This window comes from Nyctereutes procyonoides, unplaced genomic scaffold, assembly GCF_905146905.1.
Source record: "Nyctereutes procyonoides isolate TBG_1078 unplaced genomic scaffold, NYPRO_anot_genome, whole genome shotgun sequence".
Taxonomy (NCBI): domain Eukaryota; kingdom Metazoa; phylum Chordata; class Mammalia; order Carnivora; family Canidae; genus Nyctereutes; species Nyctereutes procyonoides.
This window is the reverse complement of record NW_026575034.1, coordinates 9,407,175-9,427,373: the sequence shown is the minus strand read 5'-3', so window position 1 is coordinate 9,427,373 and position 20,199 is coordinate 9,407,175. Positions and strand designations below refer to the sequence as shown.

The 20,199-nt window shown below is 48.1% G+C and overlaps 1 protein-coding gene and 2 long non-coding RNA genes across 11 annotated transcripts in view; 2 read left to right on the top strand and 1 right to left on the bottom strand.

Annotated features, from left to right (window-relative positions):
* Positions 1–234: 234 nt before the first annotated feature.
* E2F8 (E2F transcription factor 8) lies at positions 235–19,664 on the bottom strand. Of its 3 annotated transcripts, none has more exons than XM_055317857.1 (13): positions 19,343–19,664; positions 16,200–16,329; positions 14,146–14,424; positions 13,588–13,744; positions 10,886–11,200; positions 10,496–10,657; positions 8,730–8,867; positions 6,784–6,987; positions 6,381–6,468; positions 5,592–6,123; positions 1,824–1,956; positions 1,317–1,705; positions 235–1,010 (listed from the first exon to the last, which is right to left on the bottom strand). In XM_055317857.1, the coding sequence occupies exons 2-13, from the start codon at positions 16,212–16,214 to the stop codon at positions 828–830; spliced, it is 2,595 nt and encodes an 864-aa protein (XP_055173832.1). In that variant the 5' UTR covers positions 16,215–16,329; positions 19,343–19,664; the 3' UTR covers positions 235–827. The 3 variants fall into 3 exon arrangements, with proteins under 3 accessions (XP_055173832.1, XP_055173830.1, XP_055173831.1); XM_055317855.1 differs by lacking the exon at positions 19,343–19,664 and adding an exon at positions 17,529–17,591; XM_055317856.1 differs by lacking the exon at positions 19,343–19,664 and adding an exon at positions 16,658–16,973.
* LOC129504957 (uncharacterized) lies at positions 1,302–4,460 on the top strand. The gene is made up of 2 exons (XR_008663458.1): positions 1,302–1,375; positions 4,225–4,460. It is a non-coding gene; the product is annotated as an uncharacterized LOC129504957 (long non-coding RNA).
* Positions 7,359–20,199, top strand: part of LOC129504955 (uncharacterized) — a 25,301-nt gene continuing 12,460 nt past the window's right edge. For 4 of the 7 annotated variants that reach the window (XR_008663457.1, XR_008663456.1, XR_008663452.1 and 1 more), the window contains exon 1: positions 18,038–18,186. This is a non-coding gene — a long non-coding RNA (uncharacterized LOC129504955). Of the gene's footprint in view, positions 7,715–17,583; positions 17,661–18,037; positions 18,215–20,199 lie in introns of those variants that run through there. The other 3 variants (XR_008663451.1, XR_008663453.1, XR_008663454.1) reach the window with 3 other exon arrangements.

Below are 20,199 nucleotides of genomic sequence, written 5' to 3'. Positions count from 1 at the left end.
GGTGGAAAGCATGGGAGACTCTGCTGGGTGTCTGTAGCCACACAACAGCCTCTCCAAAGCCATTTTCACCGCTGAAAAGTCAAGCCACAGGGAAGACGGTAGGAACATTTCATAAACGTGGCACATCTAAAGGAACCCCGAAGGCACTGTCCTTACCAAGCATCCGCCTCCCCGGTTAGTGAGCGTTTCCTTTTCTCCCAGCAGCGCTCTAACCGGCCAAATGAAAATGTGAAATACATTTAGAAAAGTTTTAATTTGAACAACTTATGATTAAAAATACACTTTATAAATAATTTTTCCATAGACTTGATTGAGGATCATTGCAAACTTTACAAAAGGACACACGGCAACAAGAACAGATTAAAGGAATTACAAAAAACAGAGCTACAGCCATCCCATTTAAAAATACAACATTCCACATCACAGCGTTTCCATTGTGCAAAGGTGATGAGAATGCGGCACCGCGCATGTCACATATTCAGTCAGAGGGAAGTAAACTTTAATACGGTTACTTGGCATAATAGCATAGGCACAGCTCAGAGAATAAATCCTTTCTCCCAGAAAGTTAATACACCTTAGTTCAACATTTTGCTTTTATCTGGTAAGTCTGATGGTTGAAATTAGCTTAGTACAAACATATATATAGATGTGTGTGTGTGTGTGTGTGTGTGTGTGTGTGTGTAAGGAAAACAAGTATCTGCTTTGAAATTAAGTAAAGTCCCAACATATTTACAGTATTTTCAGAGACTGTGTTCTCCAAATCAGTCTGATTACTTTTTCTCTATTAAACAACTCTTTAGAAAATTAAACGAAGCCCAATCTGTCAATTAATGGACATCCTCTGTTGAGACTTCCAGTTTTCTCTGTGGGACAAAGAGAGCTCCTACAGAGGTTTTCTTAGCACCATCGAAATCCATGCAGGATGGGCCTGTCGGCTTCACTGGTCCACCCGGGGTCCGGAAGAAACTTTCGGCCACTGACTGTGACCCTTTGGGTGTCACTGGAACCGGCTGATGGGAAAGAGAACAGGAAAGACAAGTCAAACCTGCACAGGGAGGCATGGCCTTGATAGCCTCACAGGGCCGGGCCGGAAGGGTGTGGCACGGTGCGAGCCCAGCAGATTTTACAAATGGCTGGGTGGACTCCTTGGGTACTCTTGCTGGGTTTGGAAGGCAGCTAGGCCTTCAGTCTCCCCCACCCATCCTTTCCTTCTTCAAGGAAGGGAAGCAAAATGAGTCTTCTGTGATACTGATGATAGTTGGGCCTCAGTGACCCAAAGGAAAAAAAAAAGACCCGTTGGATGGAAATGCTCTCACCTGTTGTGAACCCGTCACAGCAACTGATTGTCCATTTGGTTGGTTCTGGCCTGGCACTGGTGAGTCGTACCTGGTGGCCCTTCCTTGCTGAGTGCCTGCACTTTCCGGCATGACACTAATGCCCTCTAGTCTTGGAGACACGGGAACAGCTCCAGGGCTGGCGGACACCTGCATACTGGAGGAGAGGAGTCCCAAGTGCTGCAGTGTGAAGTTTACAATGGCTGAGCTTGGGGTCTGGCCGGGAACAGGGTGGCTCCCAGCGAGAGCCGGGCTGTTCCCGACAGACACGGCTGCCACCGAAGTTGGTGAGACCATTAGCTTCAAAGGTGTTACATGAAAAGAGGGAAAATTAACAGCAGTGAGTTCGGATGACGTCACTGGAATAACACCTGGAAAGACAAGGGGGGGAAAATATCTTAAAAGCACAGGCATTTGTCGGAGAGGCTTATAAGGCTTAAGTGAACTTGGGCCTGACCCACATTTGCATAGTGTTTTAGGGACACTCACCTGTGATGGGGGAGCTGTAGATCCTGTGGTTTGGGGAAAGTGTACTGGAGTTTTCTTTACTAGACAGAATGGACTCTGCCCCCAGGGACGAGCACTGGGTGAGAGGGATTAGGTATCCTGATGGAAACAGGGTCTAGAAAACAAGGAGGATTTACTTTACATATGAATATGGAAGGAAAATGGACAGGTACCTGTGCCAGGACTCATATCCTTTAGCGGTTGTTTGTCTTATCAGACCAAAGCATCCAGTGGTATGGGCTACGGGCAGGCTACCTATGCAGCTACTGGAAGACGATTTTGCTCCCTCCCATTCCAATACCCGTCCTGTTAAAAGCCATGTGTTTCTCCAATGCTGTCCGTGGTCTCAGGAAGGGTCCTAAAGCTAGCAGTGAGCCTGCTTAGAGGTAGGATGCCCAACACACCCCCTCACACTGACATCCTAAGTCCCGCTATCAGACTTTTTGGTATGAAGTGGCGCTAAATGTCAGAACTACATTTAATGCAGCGGGGCACCATGGTGGTGCTGCTGTATTTGTTATAGGATTGTTCTTGAATTATGCAGGACGGTCATTTCCCAGAGAGTGTTCTAGGGAACCCTGGTTCCACGGGATGCAAGTTAGCCCTACTTGAATCATGGTCGAATGGGTCTTGGAAATGCTGGGTTGAACAAAGGAAAAAAAAAAATGGTGACTTTATTAGAGAATTTCTGAGGGGCTGTAATGATGGAACGCATTATAAATCTCCAGGGGGGCATCCAGCATATAGCATTTCCTGGGCAACTTGGCAGCTACATTTTTGGTAGTGTTGGTATTCAAGGGAAACATTTTAAGAAATGGAGATTTAGGGATCCCTGGGTGGCGCAGCGGTTTGGCGCCTGCCTTTGGCCCAGGGCGCGATCCTGGAGACCCGGGATCGAATCCCACGTTGGGCTCCCGGTGCATGGAGCCTGCTTCTCCCTCTGCCTGTGTCTCTGCCTCTCTCTCTCTCTCTCTCTGTGTGTGTGACTATCATAAATAAATAAAAATTTAAAAAAAAAAAAAAAGAAATGGAGATTTAGAGAAGGGGACTGGCTGCCAAAATCATAGGCCAAAATGCGGCTTCTGGGCTAGTTTTAGAAATAAAGTTTTACTAGAACACAGCTATGTCCATTTATTTATGCTCTGGCTATAGCTGCTTTCTTACATTTCTAATAACAGCAGAATTGCATAGGCAGCACCGAGACCATATGGCCTGCAAAGCCAAAAATCTTTAGTAGCTGGCCCTTCCCAGAAAAAAATGTGCTGACCCCCTCATTAAGAACTAAGTAGTTATACAACTGTGGGTTTTTCCCTAGGACCTTAGGTCCCAGTGGATACCAAGCAAATGCTCTTGATAATGTACAACTACAGGGCAGGGCCCCAGAGTTCAGAACCTACAGATAACAAGAAAAAGAGAACTGGATGGTTCACACTGGAGACCCACATGTCACAGAGCAAAAGCTTTAGGCAATTAAGTCACATTCTAAACAGAAATGGCCAGTGTTGGGCTGTGTGTATCCCCTCAGCAAGCCTGCTTGGTCGCTGCACTTCTCCAAACAGACAGCCTGCCTGGGGGGCTGAACTGCCTGAGACGTCTGTTTCCGCCTTACCATGAGCGGGCCTGGCAAAAGCTAAAAGCAGCTCTTGGAACCTGGGGGGCCCTCCTTTTATCTTCCTCCAGATATTTCTTCTCGCCATTGTCAAAACAACACCCTGCACTTTGATCTAGCTGTTAATAGGTCCCATCTTTTCCTTGGGAACCAGTGAATGCAGAGCCTGCAATGCTCGCTCACAGTGCCCCCAAGACACTGTTGTTCTTTATTAATTTTGCTTCTTAAATGTCTGGTACCGTTCCACAGCTTTACTGCCTGGTTCCTCGAAAGCTGCAGGAATAGAAACTTTTAATGGGGTGGATTTAGGCATTTTACAAATAGCTGTTCTTTGCCACCGTTAATCATACTCTCTCAAGGTACAAGTTACTCTGGTTGCTGGTTTAATTCTTTCAAATCTTCAGCAAAACCTCTACTAATAATTATTTTTCGATTTTCTACAAGCTGCATTCTTCAAAAAAAATCTTTTAACCTATATAATGTCGATTCCTTTTCTTTTTTTTAAACCAGAGCTATTAATTAATTAGCAGGATGAATGAATTTGGTATATTTCAGCTTGCATGTTTGTCATCTAGGCTACATCAGCCCTCTTTCCCCTTTCTCCTGTTCCATCAGCCTGTTTTATTTTTTTACTATTTCTTGTCATTCACTACCTAACATATTTCTGTTTATTTGTACACTGTCTTCTCTCCACCCGTAGAAGTGTATAGATTCTCAGTAATGTTTGCTGAATGAATTAACACAGGAATCTCTGATTTTCTTTGTTCCGCTCAGTCCATGCTGAAAAGAAATGGTCAACATGAAGTCACAGAGACGAAAAAAGAAGCAAAGGGACGTGGAAAATCTATCTACTGAGAATCCTAATCCTGAATGACTAAGTGGGCAACAGGGGACCATTATTAAATCATATCCATTGGCCCAAAGAGATTATGGACCTCCCAGAAAATTGAATCAAGCCAGAGCCTTGTGATTTTCCCCTTCGCATGTACATTAAATGCAAAATGATACTACACGAAGATAATAGATGTTTTGAATGGTTACCATGAGGCCATCCTCGGGGAAGATTTGACAAACTCTAAAGCCTCTTTAATAACAACAGTTAGGGATAATACCCTTCAGCTTATACAGCGCCTTAAAAGGATCACAGGCCCCTTTATGTATATTATCATGTAATAAATTCACTTAACCTCACAAAAACTGCAACATGGCCCTGGGGCAAGTATTCAAAAGCAACAGTCACCAAAGGCAGGTGCTGGGTCTGATTTGCTCCAGACCACAGTGCTTTTACACCCAGGGGATGATCAGGAAAACACTGGTAGGATAAATTCTTCACGGATGTGCAAAAAAAAAAGATGTAGAGAAGTAAAATAAGTTAATAACAGGACAAAATGAGGGACTAACTTCTGCCTCACGTTTAGTGGTGTTTATTTGGTGATAACATCCTTCCATATATAATTGTCTTGAGGGAGAAAAAAGGAGATGAGGTGTATAAGAGTGCCTGCTGGTAGGCAGCTAACAAATGTCCATTCCTTCCTGAACTTAACCCCACCCAGGAAAAAAATGATCTGGAACACGGAAATCCCTGGGAGCCGGCGCATCGAGTCTACCTACCATCGGCCAAGATAAGCTTGACTATTCTATTACACAAAACAGAAATTTTGGTTTAAATTTTGAGGTGGGAAGGAAAAACAGAGGGTACAGTTTGTCTTCCAGGCGACAGATGCCAGGTAAGTGACATCAAACAAACATTAGGTAATGACTCAGAAAGCAGGAGTTGGAGGAACCCTATGCATCCAATCCATTCATCTGGGGTTACGTCTGCTTGTAAATTATTTAAGACTTTCACGACAGGTGTTTGCATTCCAGTATGTGACAGAGAAATGGACTTAAGGACAACCACCCGTGGTGCTTTAAAAAGCGAACAAATAATCCCTTCCTCCAAAGGTTAAAAATGTCCCTGTCGTCATCCCCGTCAGGGGATTAGCTGTCTGGGGCTTTGTTTGGATTATGGGATGCTAAGGAACGGTTCCTCGTCTTCTGAGAAACTGCCCTTTGCTCTGGTAAATTTCACGAGCTACTGAATTCTCCTCTGACCAACTGCGGAGTGTCTGAAGCCTGACACAGTTCAAGGCTGTACTTACCGTGGAGACATTTTCAAGTCCTTTTAGGTCCTCTTTAAATTTCTTTTTGGAACCACCGTCCTCGAGCGTGCTTGCCCTCTTTGAGCCTCTTTCTCCGGCCGGCTCCTTGTCTCGGGTCTTGGCACCTGGTCTCTCCGGCACTGGCAGCAAGCTTCCGGGCCTGGTGGACGCACTGGCCTTGGCGGCATCACTGGCTGCCTTCTCGGTGGTGGCATCTGTGGCATCTTTTGATCGTGTAGCTTTAGAAGAGGGAGTGGGGCAGACTGTGGGGCTCAGGCCTTGGGGTGGCGTCATGGTCTGGGCTTGGGCAGGCTGCAGGTAGATGGCATAGGACGGGCCTGAAGGGGCCTGAGGTAGGATCACCGGCACCGCAGGTGACAAGGGGCTGGGGAGGAGGGGGACCACCCCCAGGGGCTGGATGAGGGACGGTGCCGTCAGTTCCAGCTCAGCATTTGCTGGGGTGTCCAGAGGGGCCACAGGTTTGCAGTGCCCAGATCTTGCCAGCTGGACCTTCACTTTCTTTCTGGGTTCACTAAAAGACAAGATTTCCAACATGACACACTGCAAACACTTTTTCTCTAAAATGTTCCACCACTTTAGATTGGCCTAGATTGAAGCCATGCATTCATGAAACTAGCAGCTCGTGTCTGTAATGACTGCCTAAGAGTTATAGAAGAGATTATCTCACCAGTTTCCCAGGCTAGCGAGGAGTTTTATATAAAATAAATAATCCTAATGATGCGACGTAAAACTAATTCATCCTGCCACTAAAGAGTATTACCAACCTACCTTGATTGCTCTTCTAACTGCATTTTGCAAATAGCTGCGAGTTGAGCCATTTTACTTGGGAAGGGTGCTGAATTCTGAGAACTCTCAGCTGGTAAAACAGAAAAGGGTGGGGGAAGAGTGTTGGTCAAAGCAAAAGACTGAATGCTCACACAGATGAAACGTCACTGAAGACAAAGGAACAGAAAACCTGCACCTCCCCCCCAAATCACACAGCAATTAAATGATAAAGCCCACCAATTCCTTTTGATCCTTTCATTCATACAGGAGTTAGGCTTCAAGTGGGTCTGGGTAGAAGGGTATTGAAAACAGTTCTCTAACGAGTACCGTAGGGATCAACTAAGCTAAAGAAGCCGATAAAAAGGAATTCTTCTGAGCGGAGCCCAAAACCTTAATGAAAACATACCTTTGTTGGTCTTGATGGGGCTGCTGGGGGCAGAATTGATCTTTCTCCGGTCACTTTCGATGCTCTTTACCAGTTTAATAAGAGATGGGTGTCGAGTGAAGTTTGGTTTCCCACGCGTGGAGAAGAGGTTTTTGGCACAGTTGTCTTTCGAAGGACGCTTTGCCTCCAGATCCGAGCAGGGGAGAGGGAGGACTGGGCCCCGGTCTGAAAGAGAGGAGGGCAGGAGGTCAAAACCCGGTTGGCTCGGCCTCCCCGTGGAAGATGAAGTCCAAGTGTAGTCCGAGATCGATGTTAGCAATGAAAGCGTCCACAGGTATAAAGCACTGACCTGGGGCCAGACCCTGTCTGATGTGTCTTACTCACAAGACCTTGTTCCTCTTATTTTAACTGAATTCTGAGGTAAGATTTCAAGCTTTAACATCTCTGAAACCCACTGCATCCTACAACCAACCAGTAGTGTAGTAGAGTGTAATCATTAGTGGTTTCTTTCTTATGGATACAGACACAAAATTGTGCATCTTCTAATCCGTGGAGTCCTAACCCGATGACAGATGGCAAACCTCACTGCCGTGGGCTGAATATTTGGGCCCCTCAAGTTCACAGGTTGAGATCCTAACCCCCAAGGCGATGGTGTTAGGAGGTGGGGCCTTGGGAGGTACTTAGGTCAGGAGGGCGGAGCCCTCCTGAACAGGATTCAGGCTCCTATAAAAGAGGCCCCACCGTGCTCTCTACTCCCTTCTGCCTTGTGAGGTCATGACAAAAAGACGGCCGTCTACAAAGCAGGCTCTGGATATGTTGGTGCCACGATCTCGGACTTCCCGGCCTCCAGAACCGTGAGAAATAAACTTCTGTTGCTTGTAAGCCACCCAGTCTAAGGTATTTGGTTACAGCAGCCTGAACCAGACTAAGACACTCTCAACAACTCCATGAGGTAGGTAATTCTTGGGAAATGCAGCCACTCACCTTGGTCTCTCAGCTAGTAGAACGTGAGTCTGGGATATGAACCAGCCAGTCTGGCCCTACAGCCTACACTCTGCATCCCTGCACCAAAGGACCTCTCTCTGAGGTCCCAGCCCACTCTTGAACTGAATAAGTCCACGTATACACAGATTTTTTTTTTTTGCACTGCAGTACTGTAAATGTGTTTTCTTTTCCTCATGATTTCTTAGTAACATTTTCTAGCTTACTTCATTGTAAGAATATAGTATAGGATACATATAACATACAAAGTATGTGTTGACTTTATGGTATTGCTAAGTCTTCTGGTCAATGCTATAGGCTATTTTAGTAGTTAAGTTTTGGGGGATTCTAAAGTCATATGCAGGTTTTTGATTATACCCCTAATGCCTGTGTTGTTCAAGAGTCAACATATATTGAAAATCACAATAACCTTGGAAACAAACCACCGTTCTTCCCATTGCACAGGGGAGGAAACAGCCTTGGACCTATCACTTGCTCCAGGCCACACAGCTAATGAGCTTCCCTCCACCTCCGTGGCCTTGTGTTCTTGCCACCGAATGCCTCAGCTTGGGATCTTTGGTGGAATGCAAAATGTCAGAACCCCATAATTGAGATGGAGACCAGAGTATCGATACTGGAATGAATTCATTTCATATTCTCAGTGTGTGGGGGCTCCTTTATGGTCGCTGAACAGGATAATCATTAAGCAATAGTTTCTTATGGATTTTCTGAGATTTTCAACTTTTTCAGATCCTTTCACACAGGCTCTGCCTGTTGGGTACAGGTTAAGAGGCGTTTTGGATCTTGGGGTTGCAGATGGAACCAGCCGCTGCGCTTTCCATATTGGCGCTCGTCTCTGTCTCTCCAGCAACTTACGTACGGTCTTGCCATGTGGGAGTGTGGGTGGGGAGAGAAAGGGAGACTATCTCCCAATGTGCATTAATTCAGAACAATGAAGCGAAGAATGAAGGGAAGCAAATACATACCACTGGGACTTGGACTGATCTCTGGGCCTGTCCATTTAAAAGCTGGTTTTCGGCCTCTTTCTTCTGTAACATGAACTTTCTTGATAAGATTCAGGCTACTCAGAACATTAGCTATATCATACAACCTCCTAATTTTTGCTGGAAAATAAAAGGTATATATACCACTTAATGGAATAACGAAAGATCAAAGGACTCTGCTTCCTAAGGACGTCACGTATATTCAAAGAGCTATCCTAGCCATCAACGTCAAACAGAGGAAAATGGGACCCTTTCAAGTTATTCTGGTGCTACTGCTTTAACTCACACAAAAAAACAGGTTTAAATATTGAAAAGACTTCAGTTGCTGTGGGTACCGAATTTTGAAATGACAAAGGTTGAAAAAGGAAAAAATGACTTCATGAGATCACCCTATTGGGAACTACATTACAGATTTTTGAATACAAAGTTCCCACTGCTGGGAATCTTCTAATGAGGATTCAGAAGAGTTCTAGGAATAGAAATAAAGCACCGATGATAAATGTATCACTTTCCCACTTGGGAGAGTTTGTAACAATGAGACTTATTCACTATCATAAGCATAGAGGATTCTATACCCCATCAAAATTTGTATAGTTTTATCATTGTCCTTACATGAGAGGCAATGCAGAGATTAGTTAATTCTACAAATCTTACATATCTTAAAAAAGTTTTGTTACAAGAAGCCTGCCTTTACTTCCAGCTTGATAGTGCAAAATTAGAAATTGGGCCCCTTCTTCACAGCCATGCCAGAAAGTTCTGAATTCCCTGGGGATTCAGCAAGTTATACATCTGCAGTTCCTGGAATGGTTTCCAGCGCTGTGACTAACCAGTGAAATGGAGGGTTGAAAACTGTCTGGGGAGTCAGAAAAAGCAGGCAGCCCATCAAGAGTACCGGGACGTGTTTTCTGAAATCCCATCGTCTCCCAAGGCAATTGCCAGTATTATTGCCTTTACCCTCAACTTAATTTTGTCCTTATAGAGACACTATCAACCTGGAGATGTCTGAATTTACTTTCTCAGGACTAGGGCGGTTTACAGGGATGGGAAAGGAGTCTGGGTGACAACTCCTGGCCCCCCCCTCCCCGCAGCGGGTCCCCTGTTGAGGCTAGCCTCGTGCCTTGTGGGGAGAGGTAGGCATGCAGCAGGTCCTTCCCATCTGCTAAGTACTTCTTTCTGCATGCATCTCTTCCCAGAGCCTCCTGCAAAGCCTGTCACTGAGGTGCGGGCTGAGCTCTGCGTCAGGAACCCAGTGCAGGCCCCTTTCCTACTTTGAGCAGGCCCGGCTAAGACCATTATTTTCAAAATGGCCAACCAACTGTTCTGCAGGTAGGTCACTTCTAGGAGCAATCTTAGAAGAGTTACTTATTTCTACCCTTATACATGAGAGCAGAGATCTGGGTTCCAGACCCACTCTACAATTTACTGCTCATTTAGACTTCAGGCACCCACAGGGCCCACGTGTGCAAAATGGGGACGGTGTTACAGTATCCAAGGAGGTAACTTTTAAGGAACTGTATATAAGCCAAAGTGCTGGACAAATAAGACTCGTTATATATGTATCTTTGAATCCTGCACGTTAGCAAAAACCGGTATAATCAGTATAATCGTGGCTTCTGGGGAGAAGTGAAGGTACAAAAGCATAATTAGAGAAGATGTCAGGCTAGGAAATGCATTTGGAAATCAGTTGAGAAGTAAGATTTTACAGTCTAAGATGAGGTCCAAAAGCCCATGACAGTCACCACACTTACTTTTAAACTTGCTTCTATCCAGATCTTCCACGTGGTCTTCCCCAATTAAAATCTTGGCAGCGATTTCTAGGCTTACTATCTGAGGCGTTGACACCAAAAACAGCATCACAAATTTCTGGCTCATCACTCTTAAAGACTTATCTTTGCGGCTGTTTACAGAAGCTTTGGAGAAGGATGAGGATTAGAGAATTAAAATTCATGAAGGGACAAGTGACTTCTAAAGTAACAAGGCTAAAAATACCACAACCTCATCAGACAGTTGACAACTGCAGCATTTTAACATGTTGAAAGGCAGCAGCCGCTTTAGAACAGTGTTCTGTAAGGAACCTTTTCCCTTAGGCCTCTGAGAAGTGCTGTGTATGTAGCCCGGCTCTTCGAACCATTGCTCACCTGCCCGAAATTCCACTCCAGGGAGTTCGACAAAACACATGTCTGGGTGTCCATTCTGGCCAGTGTTTGATTTGATGATATGATCCTCTATACTGTAAGTCTTACTAAAGTCAAACTCTTGTTCATATTCTTTCTTTTTGATCATCATAATCTGCTCCGCATACTTGTTCTCCTCCCCGACGCTTTTCAGAGTCCCCAGGGTTTTGTTGAGGTTATGTCGCCCGTGCCAGGTGTACCTGTTTTTGGCGAGGCGGCTCACCATGTGTAAGCTCTCTAGGACGTTCACAATATCGTAAATGCGTCGCCGTTCAACATCTGCAAAGAACGAGCAATTGTACGTACTAGGATCAGATTTTGTAACGTGTATAGAACGGAGTAACTTTTTCGACCCTGATCTATTGACCAGCGGGGTCTGGATGATATAACTTTATTTACACTCAATAGAGAGTGTGAAGGTAAGAAAGACATGTTTCTGCTCTCATAGTGTACAAAGAATATGAATTAGACAGGTAACCTTCATTAAGGGCCTACTGTGTGCCATACAGCTTTAGGAAACGTTTACCATAAACTGGTGAGGCGGGTGTTACTATTCACACTTTACTGACGAGGAAATAGAAGCTTAGGCTGGTGACGCAGCTCACCCCAAGGTACAGAGCCAGTAAGTGGCAAACACAAGTCTTTAATGCTCTCAATTCCACATATCATGACCTGTTTTTTCTATTACTCTTCAAAGCTTGTGTGGGCATGTGGGCATGCATGCACATGCGTGTGTCACACAGACACACACAGCTGTCAGATGATAGGTACAAAGCACTGTGATTTCTTGCTGTTCCTGGACCCTGCCAGATATGCCCCTGTCTGAAGGCCTTTGTAGTGGCTACTCTGCCTGGAATTCCTGTTCCAGATGCCTTCGTTGCTCCCCACCTCCACTCTTTCAAGTTCTTGGCTAGATGTCACCTTCTCAATGAGGCCTGACCTGACCACCTAATTTAAGCACACACCCAGCACTCCTGGTTCCCCTTTACTCTGTTCTACATTTTATTTTTCCCACAGCATGTGCTACCTTCTAACACACATTATTACCACTTGCTTACTATGTGCTTTGTATAATACCTATCATTAGCTCTCCTTACTATCTGTCCTTTGTGTACCTCTCTATTGGACCCCACTAGAAAGTAGGTTCCAGAGGAGGAAAGATTTTATTCTTTTCATTCACTGATGTCATCTGAAGCTCCTACAACATTGCCTGGCACACAGTAGGTGGTCAACAGCTACCTGCTGAATTAAAGGTATAGCCTACATGGAAATGATAAAGCATATGTGAACTGATGAATCTAAATGGCATATTCTTTTTTTTTTTTTAAGATTTTATTTATTCACTCATGAGAGACAGAGAGAGAGAGAGAGAGAGAGAGGCAGGCAGAGACACAGGTAGAGGGAGAAGCAGACTCCATGCAGGGAGCCCGATGTGGGACTCGATACCGGGTCCCCAGGATCATGCCCTGGGCCGAAGGTGGCGCTAAACCACTGAGCCACCTGGGCTGCCCAAAATGGCATATTCTTAAAATGTGAAATCAAGTTGATATTTATAAACATGTATCTGGAAAGTTAAACTTTCTTCATGGAATGATAGCTATATATTAAAATCTTCTGCACTTTATATATTTTAAATCTCCATTAAAAGCTCCTGGGTGGCTCAGCTGGTTAGGCATTTGCCTTCAGCTTAGGTCATGATCTCGGGGTCCTGGGATGGAGCCCCGTGTCAGGCTCCCTGCCCAGTGGGGAGTCTGCTTCTCCCTCTCTTCCCTGCTTCTGCTTTCTCTTACTGTCTCTGTATCTCTTTCTCTCATTCGCTCTCAAATAAAGGAATAAAGCCTTAAAAAAAAAAAATCTCCTCCATCATCTCTTTAGTGTCAGATTATAGTATTGTCACGACTCCAAAGATATCCCACATTTGACACAGACCCCTTTTTAGCTGTAACTAGATTCAGGGAGTAAAGGGGTAGGAGGAACACAGTAACTTTTACCAAACACAGAAATGTACTGGTCCTCAGGAGAGCAGAGTGCAGGGAGCGCTAAAGCCCTGCTTCCACTCACAGCAGCGCATCCTCATCATAAACTGTGAAGAGGGGATCCCTGGGTGGCGCAGCGGTTTGGCGCCTGCCTTTGGCCCAGGGCGCGATCCTGGAGACCCAGGATCGATTCCCATATCAGGCTCCCGGTGCATGGAGCCTGCTTCTCCCTCTGCCTGTGTCTCTGCCTCTCTCTCTCAATCTGTGACTATCATAAATAAAAAAAAAAAAAAAAAAAAAAAATTAAAAAAAAAATAAATAAATAAACTGTGAAGAGACCGTTCCTCAGCCCAGCTCTTCAGGGGGAGAACCGAGACAGAAGTTCAAAGTTGCAGCTGTTTATGAAACAAGTCATAAAACAATGTTGCTTTCCCTTACAGCCTCAGAGCTTTCGAGATGCAATCAGAAGCAATCTCCATTGTGATTTTTTTACTTCTGTTTGAAGACTTACTCAAAGTGGAAACTCTATGCCTTTATTCTTAGATTGACAGGGCTTTAGAGATTTATCATTCCTATGTGGCATCGCTGCATCATGACAAACACTGGCTAGATGAGCATGGGTCTGAAGGAGCAAGTCCATGAAGTCACTTTTAATTATTAACCGTCTCAGTGAGCTCTCTTCACACTTACTAAGTTCCTCGGCGACTTCGTCAAGGCAGATGTCATTATTCACAGCAGGGTTGGGATAGTTAGGGTATCGTGCTAAGAACTTATGACACAACAATCCTAAACTCTTCTCTTTTCGACTTGGTTGGGATTTCTCATATTCATCTCCGGATAAGTGTTCCTACAAAAGAAGAGGTCAGTAATGTCTGAACCAGAAATAAAGCTTGACAGGTTTATTAAGGTCGCCTGCACTCGATGGCTAACACGCTTAGCTGCAAAATTTTGGAGTGGGGGTTGGTGTGAGCCAAGATAAACTGCTTGACAGATCTAAAAAGGAAGCTTGAACTGAAAATAAGTCAAAGGCTCAGAATTTCTAGTGTTGTATTTGAGGGAGTCAAAATGTTTCCTGTGCTCTGAAGGCAGCTAGTAACAGTCTGTAGGTGGAGATGCTTAAATTGCTGGTACTTTTGTAATAGCACCTCCTTCCTCCCCTACACACACACACACACACACACACACACACCCCACACACAGGGGCCTGTCGGTGCCCACCAGTCTCCACCCAGTTTTCTGCAAACCTACATGTAAACAATCTTTGGCCTCAGGTAATCCATTTCTGCTGTCAAGCAACCCCCTTTTCTGATCTCTGTTTCGTATCTCGGGGCTCACGGCACTGATGAGCATTTTCAGGTTGGCTGTTGGTGTCCACGGTTCTCCCTGGGAGATTTCCTTGGGTTTGGTGGGTGTGGTCAAAGGGCCCAAGTCGGGCTGGATGTCTGGCAACACTATATTTGCTGCAGTGGATTCTTTCAGGGGTGTTTTCATTAGTCCTCTTTTATGTGGCTCAAAAAAGAGATTTTCCTGGTTTAAAACAAGTTAAAAATTAAATCCACTATAAAACAGGATCAGATAGCTTTTGAGTTCAGAAATTGTACAATAAATAGAATATTGCTAAGGAAAAAATGCCTAATGAGGTTGGAGAGTCACTTAAATTAGTAACTGTATTCCAATGATCAATTGACGCTTATGGTCTTTTTGCTAGCTAAACTGACATTTTAATCTTGCAGTAAAGCACAGACTTAAATTTTTCTTATGTTCCAAGAATCAAAAAACGAAAAACCCTTTAAAGCCTAATTTTACAGCCTTTTTGACATAATTTTTGATTTAGAAGAGTGTTGCAGGTAGTATAGAGCGTTCCTATATACCCTTCACTCAGCTTTCCCTAATAGGACTGATGATTGTAAGCGACCCATACCTCCTAGGAGTGACTTTTACACAGGACACTGCAATAAGTCAAGGCCTACACGGCAGAAACCGTGTCCCATTCCTCTGTGCGTCCATCTGACACAGTGGCTACATGCACCGAAGGCTAAAGAGGTAAAATGCCATTGATGTGGAAGAGGCAGAAAGCCAAGGGGACAAGGGTGAGGTCACACCATGGTCATACTGGTAGGCAAAACCTAGTAGGGAGCAAAATCCAGAGTGTCTAAGAGCAAAGAAAAGTCTGCTCTTTGAATATTTACCCCTCTCACTTTATAAAAGGAAAAATGGGGCCCAGAGAAATAAAATTAGTTATTCAAAGTCACAAAGCTAGTTCCTAGCAGAGGTAGGACTGCCACTGAAGCAGGAGGGTAAATTAATAGCAGTTTACAAATAGGATGAATGGAGATTATGTTTCTTTTACTTTCCGCCACTGGGGACTCCACACATTCTTACTATCTGTGGCTATTTTAGAGAAAATGCTTGGAATGGCAATACGTGAAAGAACACAGAGACTCTGGTTCCTCAGTGACTTTAGGAACAAAGATTAATGAGGCTGTTTAACATGTCTCTGACTCCTTGGGATTTGTCAAGAGCTTTTCCATTTGTATTTTCACCAAATCCTGTAGTCCCACTCTGCAGAAGAGGAGACCCTGGCTGAGAGAGGTTGCACAGGCTTTAAACCGGAATATCCTCAATCCAACTATGGTGTTCTTACAAGGAAATCAGCCTGATGGGCACAACGGAGGACCCTCCCAAGCATGTGCACCCGAGAGGTGCTAACCTAGAATGGCGTTTCTCTAAAGGCATTTCTCTAAAGTCCTCTGCCTCAGACTATCAGAAACGATAGCAATTTTCTTACTTGAGGAACTTGCTTTTTTTTTTTCTTTCATTTTTTAATCTATCAGTAGTTGGACACCAGTCAAGATACCCCTACTGAAAAACCTGTTGTTATTTTGCAAAATGTCTACCTCAAGTTTAAGAAGCTGCCGATTTGGTAGGAAATTACCTTAAAAGAAATCCGATCTCAAATCTTGTCAAATGCCCTCTCTGAATTCTAACTGTCCAAGAATTCTGAGAAATATCACAATGCAGCCAACCAATTTTATTATTCTTAAAAATGCCTTTACTCTCTGCTTATCTCTTTGGGACTTCCGTTTGGAATCAAACCGTTAAAAACTTTGGATTACTTTACCTCTGGCCAAACTCTTCCCCTCTTTAAAAATTAAATTTCCCTTCCTTCGGGGTTTTTACAGAAGCTAACTAAAAAGGGATGTGGCATTAATACGATATTGGATGTGGAAAAATTATGGGGTGAAATCAGGGTGATATCGCATTTCGAACTGCAAGGAGGAATACTAAAGTTAGAAAGGTACCTTTTCATTCTCCATTCTGTAAATTTCTCATACATTTAGAGTCTCTTTAAAAATGAAAAATCTGGAGTTTCTCCCAACACCCTGAGATGGTTTAAGTAGTCCAATCAATTCTATTAAAAAGTTTATTTTCCTTAAAAAGAAAAGGAAACAGATACAGTTAAAAGAAAAATAAAACCAGGAGCTCCGTTGCATATTCCTTCATGGACACCGCTGGGCCACTTAAACAAAGACTAACGAAAAATGACAAATTTCATGTACATTTTATTCCGTCCCAGAGCTTAAGCCCCGCCGGGCCGAGCACCTCCATCAAACGCCAGTAAACTCCAGCAAACCGATCCGCTGTCAGGAGACTTAAAGCAAACCACAAAGCTCCCAGTGACAGTCGTCTCCCACCTTCCCAGCAGGCGCGCCATTGCCCGGCCCTCACCGAGGGGACCGCAGCAAGCACGAGCACCCACCTGTTCCCAGGTCAGGGCTCCGGGACTCCGCGCCCCGGCCCCGAGCCCGCCTCCGGCTGAGCGGACACGACCCCAAGCCTCTGGATCAACGTCTGCATCTAGATGCCTGAATTTTTGCCCTTGACACACACACGTGCACAGGGTCAGCTGCAAAGTCTTGGGAAACAGCTTGATAGGAAGCTTCCAAATTCAGTCCTTCAAGCTCCAAAAAGTCCTCCGGGTATTTAAAGAGCGCCGGATGCTTAAGACTTTCTTTTTTTTTTTTAAGACATCCTTAAAGATGCAAAGCGCCGTGTGCTCAGTGTCGGGTGGCCAGTTCGCGCCACGCTGCTGGATCCCCCCGCCCCCCCCCCCCCGAGGACGCGTCCGTGCAGCAAAGCCACCAGGTAGGCGCCCCGCGGCCGCCCCGCGCCCCGCGCACTTCCCCCTCCGCCCCGCCGCCTGCCCCTCCCCCCGCGCGGCCCGCGCGCCGCCGGCCCTGCAGTTCCCGGACGGCTTCGCCGCCGTTACCAGGCAACGACTCCCGACCAATCAGGGAGCGGGGCGCCGGGCTGTGATTGGCGGCGGCCGCCGGGGGCGGGGCCGGACCTTGCGCCTTCGATTTAAAAATTTGGCGCGGAAAGCCGGGCCGTGGCCGGCGCCGCCCCTCCGCTGCGCGGGGCCTGAGCGCGGGCAAACCCGCGCCCGGAACCACGGTGTCCCCGCCCCTCCCCCTCGCCCGCCCCCTCCCCTCTGCGCGGGAGCTCAGCTCCTCCCTCCACGGCCCCCGGCGGAGCGAGAGGCGGGAAACGGCCGTCGCGGCCGCGGCCCTGCCGAGCCCGCTCCCGGGGCCGGGCCGGCTGGGCGCCGCGTCCCGGTGCGTCCCGCTGACCTGTCAGTTCACCTCACGGTTGGAGCTGGCGGGGGGGGGCTGAGCGAGCGGGGACCCCCCCGGCGCCCCTTCCCCTCCCGGGTCCGGGAGCCCGCGCGTCCGGCCGTCAGTCGGTCCTCACGCCGCGCCGAGGTGGGTGCCGCGGAGGGCAACGCCGGGACCGGGACTGGGGGGCCGGCGGGCGGGCGGAGGGAGCGTGACCGTCCCGGAGCAGCCGAGCCCCCGATTTGAAATTAACCCGCTCCCGGCGCGAGGCGATCCCGCGGGCTGGGAGGGCCGCTCCCCTCCCCCACGCCGCCCGTCCCGGCCCCGGCCCCGCGCGCCAATCGGAGCCTCCAGGCCCGAGCCGCCGGCGAATCAGGCTGCAGGCACCGCCCTCGGGGCCCGCCTCCGCCGCGGAGTTGGGGGAAAAGTTCAGCAACTTTTTTTTTTTTCCTTCCCCCCCCCCCCAGCCCCGAACACCCCCTCCCCTGGCTGCAGTTGGGGAATGAGGTTTGGCCCTCCCGGGGCACGCGGGCTGAGACCCGGGCGCCTGCGCTGCCGCCCGGCTCGGATGCACTCACCTGCCCCGGGGACCCCGGCCGGGACCACTGCCCCTTGCATCTCCCGCGTGCATTACCGCGCTGCCCACCACCTGCCCCACGGCTCCCAGAAACTGGTGTGTAGAGGGCGACGCTTGACCACTGGTGCGCACGCTCGATGGGCGCGATGGTCCTGGCCGAGACGGGAGAGCTCAGGTGTGGGGAGGAGGAGGAGGAGGAGGAGGAGGAAGGTCGAAAACCCGCCAAGCCAGTGCCGGGCGCCCGCCGGCCGGCTTCCCTCTCGTGGTCTCCCCCCGCTCCTCCCTTTCCTCCGCCTCGTCGTCTTTCCTCTCTTTCCCCTCTTTTTCCGGCCTCCGAGCCTCGGACAGCTTGGGCGTGGACTATCGGGGAGTTCTAGACGACCAGCAGGATTGGGAGGCGCTCTGGTGCAAAGCCCTCGTTCGTGCAGACGGGGAAACCGAGGCCCGGGGCGGCCGGGCTGCCTGGCGGGTGCCCGGGCCGTGCGCGCGCGTGTCCGCCTGCCGCGCCGCCCCCGCCGCGGAGCGTTTCTCCTTTTCTCGGGGCGGGGGGGGCCTGCGCGGGAGCCGCGGCGCAGCCCGTGTTGCCCAAGCGCGGAGCTCGGGGCGCCCATCCACCGACGGTTTGGCTGGAGCCCTTCCCCCTGCAGTCTCGCGTCTCTAAGCTCCAGCAAGGCCCCCGTCCACGGTCTCCCAGGCCACTCACGTGCCCGCGAATCCCCAGCGCAGCCCTGCAGCGCGGGACGCGCTCACAGTCCCGACCGCAGCCGCAGGGCCGGGCTGCTGGGGGCTGGGGCCGCGGTGCTGCAGCGACCCACCCAGGGCCGGGGGTCCCTCCCCCGCGGAGAGCCACCCTGGGCTGCAGGCGGTGGCCGTCCCGACGGTTAGGGCCGCGGCACCCGCGCCCTCCCCTCCCACATCGAGCCGAGGCAGATGTTGCCGGGGCCCTTCCACCTGGAAGCCCGCCCTCCAGGGTGCTGTGCAGAAGGTCTCCGATTTAAACCAAAGCGGGGTCCCCGGGCAGAGCTCTCACCCCCGACGGCACTAAGCAGCTGGTTCTTACTGAGCCCGGGTCCACCTTTTCGGGAGCAAGGTGTGCTTATACATCAGGAAAAGGGGGCCAGGTGGTGTTTCTGCTTTGGCCACGGTTTCACAGATTGTCCCCCCCCCCATTGCTCCCTCATCCCCAGCACTGATAGTGCTCCTGCACCCCTGTGTTCAGAGGCAGTAACTAATGGGTTCCTATCTGACCTACCTGGCCATCGATGCCACAGGTGTCTGAGTGCCAAGGACCTATAAGGCAAACAGTGCAAGGAGCAGCCCCCTCTGGTGACACTGCACAGGGGGGCATGTCATGTAATGCTCCGCCCCAGTGTTAAGCATGGGCTGGGAAAGCGAAGTAGAGCATTTTTCAGTAACCGGCCCTAAGGGACAGGGCTGGGATTTGAAGCCTATAGTCTGTTACTGCTAAGGGTTTTCCACGGAAGCCGTGATCTCCGCTGGGCTGGTGGGACCCTCACTTACTCCGCGGGACAGTTGTGCCCCGCGTCACAGAACAGGGGTAGGTGAATGGCTGCAGGTTAGCTGTCGAGTCAGAACTGGGATCCAGGTCTGCTTGCTCCCAGTTCATATATCCAGTCTCACTGCCTCTGAAAAGTTCCTGTGAAAACAACAGTCGGCGGCACCTGAGACCCGTCTTTAAGCACCTGCCCCTCCCCATGCCCCCAGCGCAACAAAATAATAGTTTGTGTTAGTAAATCTTGTTTCAATGACAATTGTCTCCTACTGAAGCATGTGAAATTAAAATCCAAGTCACTGACTGATGAGAAGTAGGTCTAGTAAGAGTGAAATGAGATAGTTTTAAAGTCTTACCAGGTCTTTTCTGTGAAGGTAATGAAAAAAAAAAAAAAAAAAAAGCAAGCTGAAGCATTTCCCCTCAACCCGCATTGTGTGCTGATGTGAAGCTCAGCAAGAATGCAGAGGGAAGCGGCCAGACTGCTGGAGACTTCCACGGTCACTGCAGAGCCGAGAAGGAAGGCGGAGGAGAAGGACAGGCTGGAAATCTTTTTTTGGTGACTTTCCCACCAGATGTGTTCTCCGTTCATTAGTTTA

Excerpts from the sequence above, each read along its gene's own strand:
- E2F8 (XM_055317857.1), bottom strand. Across the intron at positions 10,658-10,885 it reads TGGAGTGGAATTTCGGGCAG|CTTCTGTAAACAGCCGCAAA; the intron begins GTGAGCAATGGT and ends CCTTCTCCAAAG. Across the intron at positions 6,469-6,783 it reads CCCCATCAAGACCAACAAAG|CTGAGAGTTCTCAGAATTCA; the intron begins GTATGTTTTCAT and ends CTGTTTTACCAG.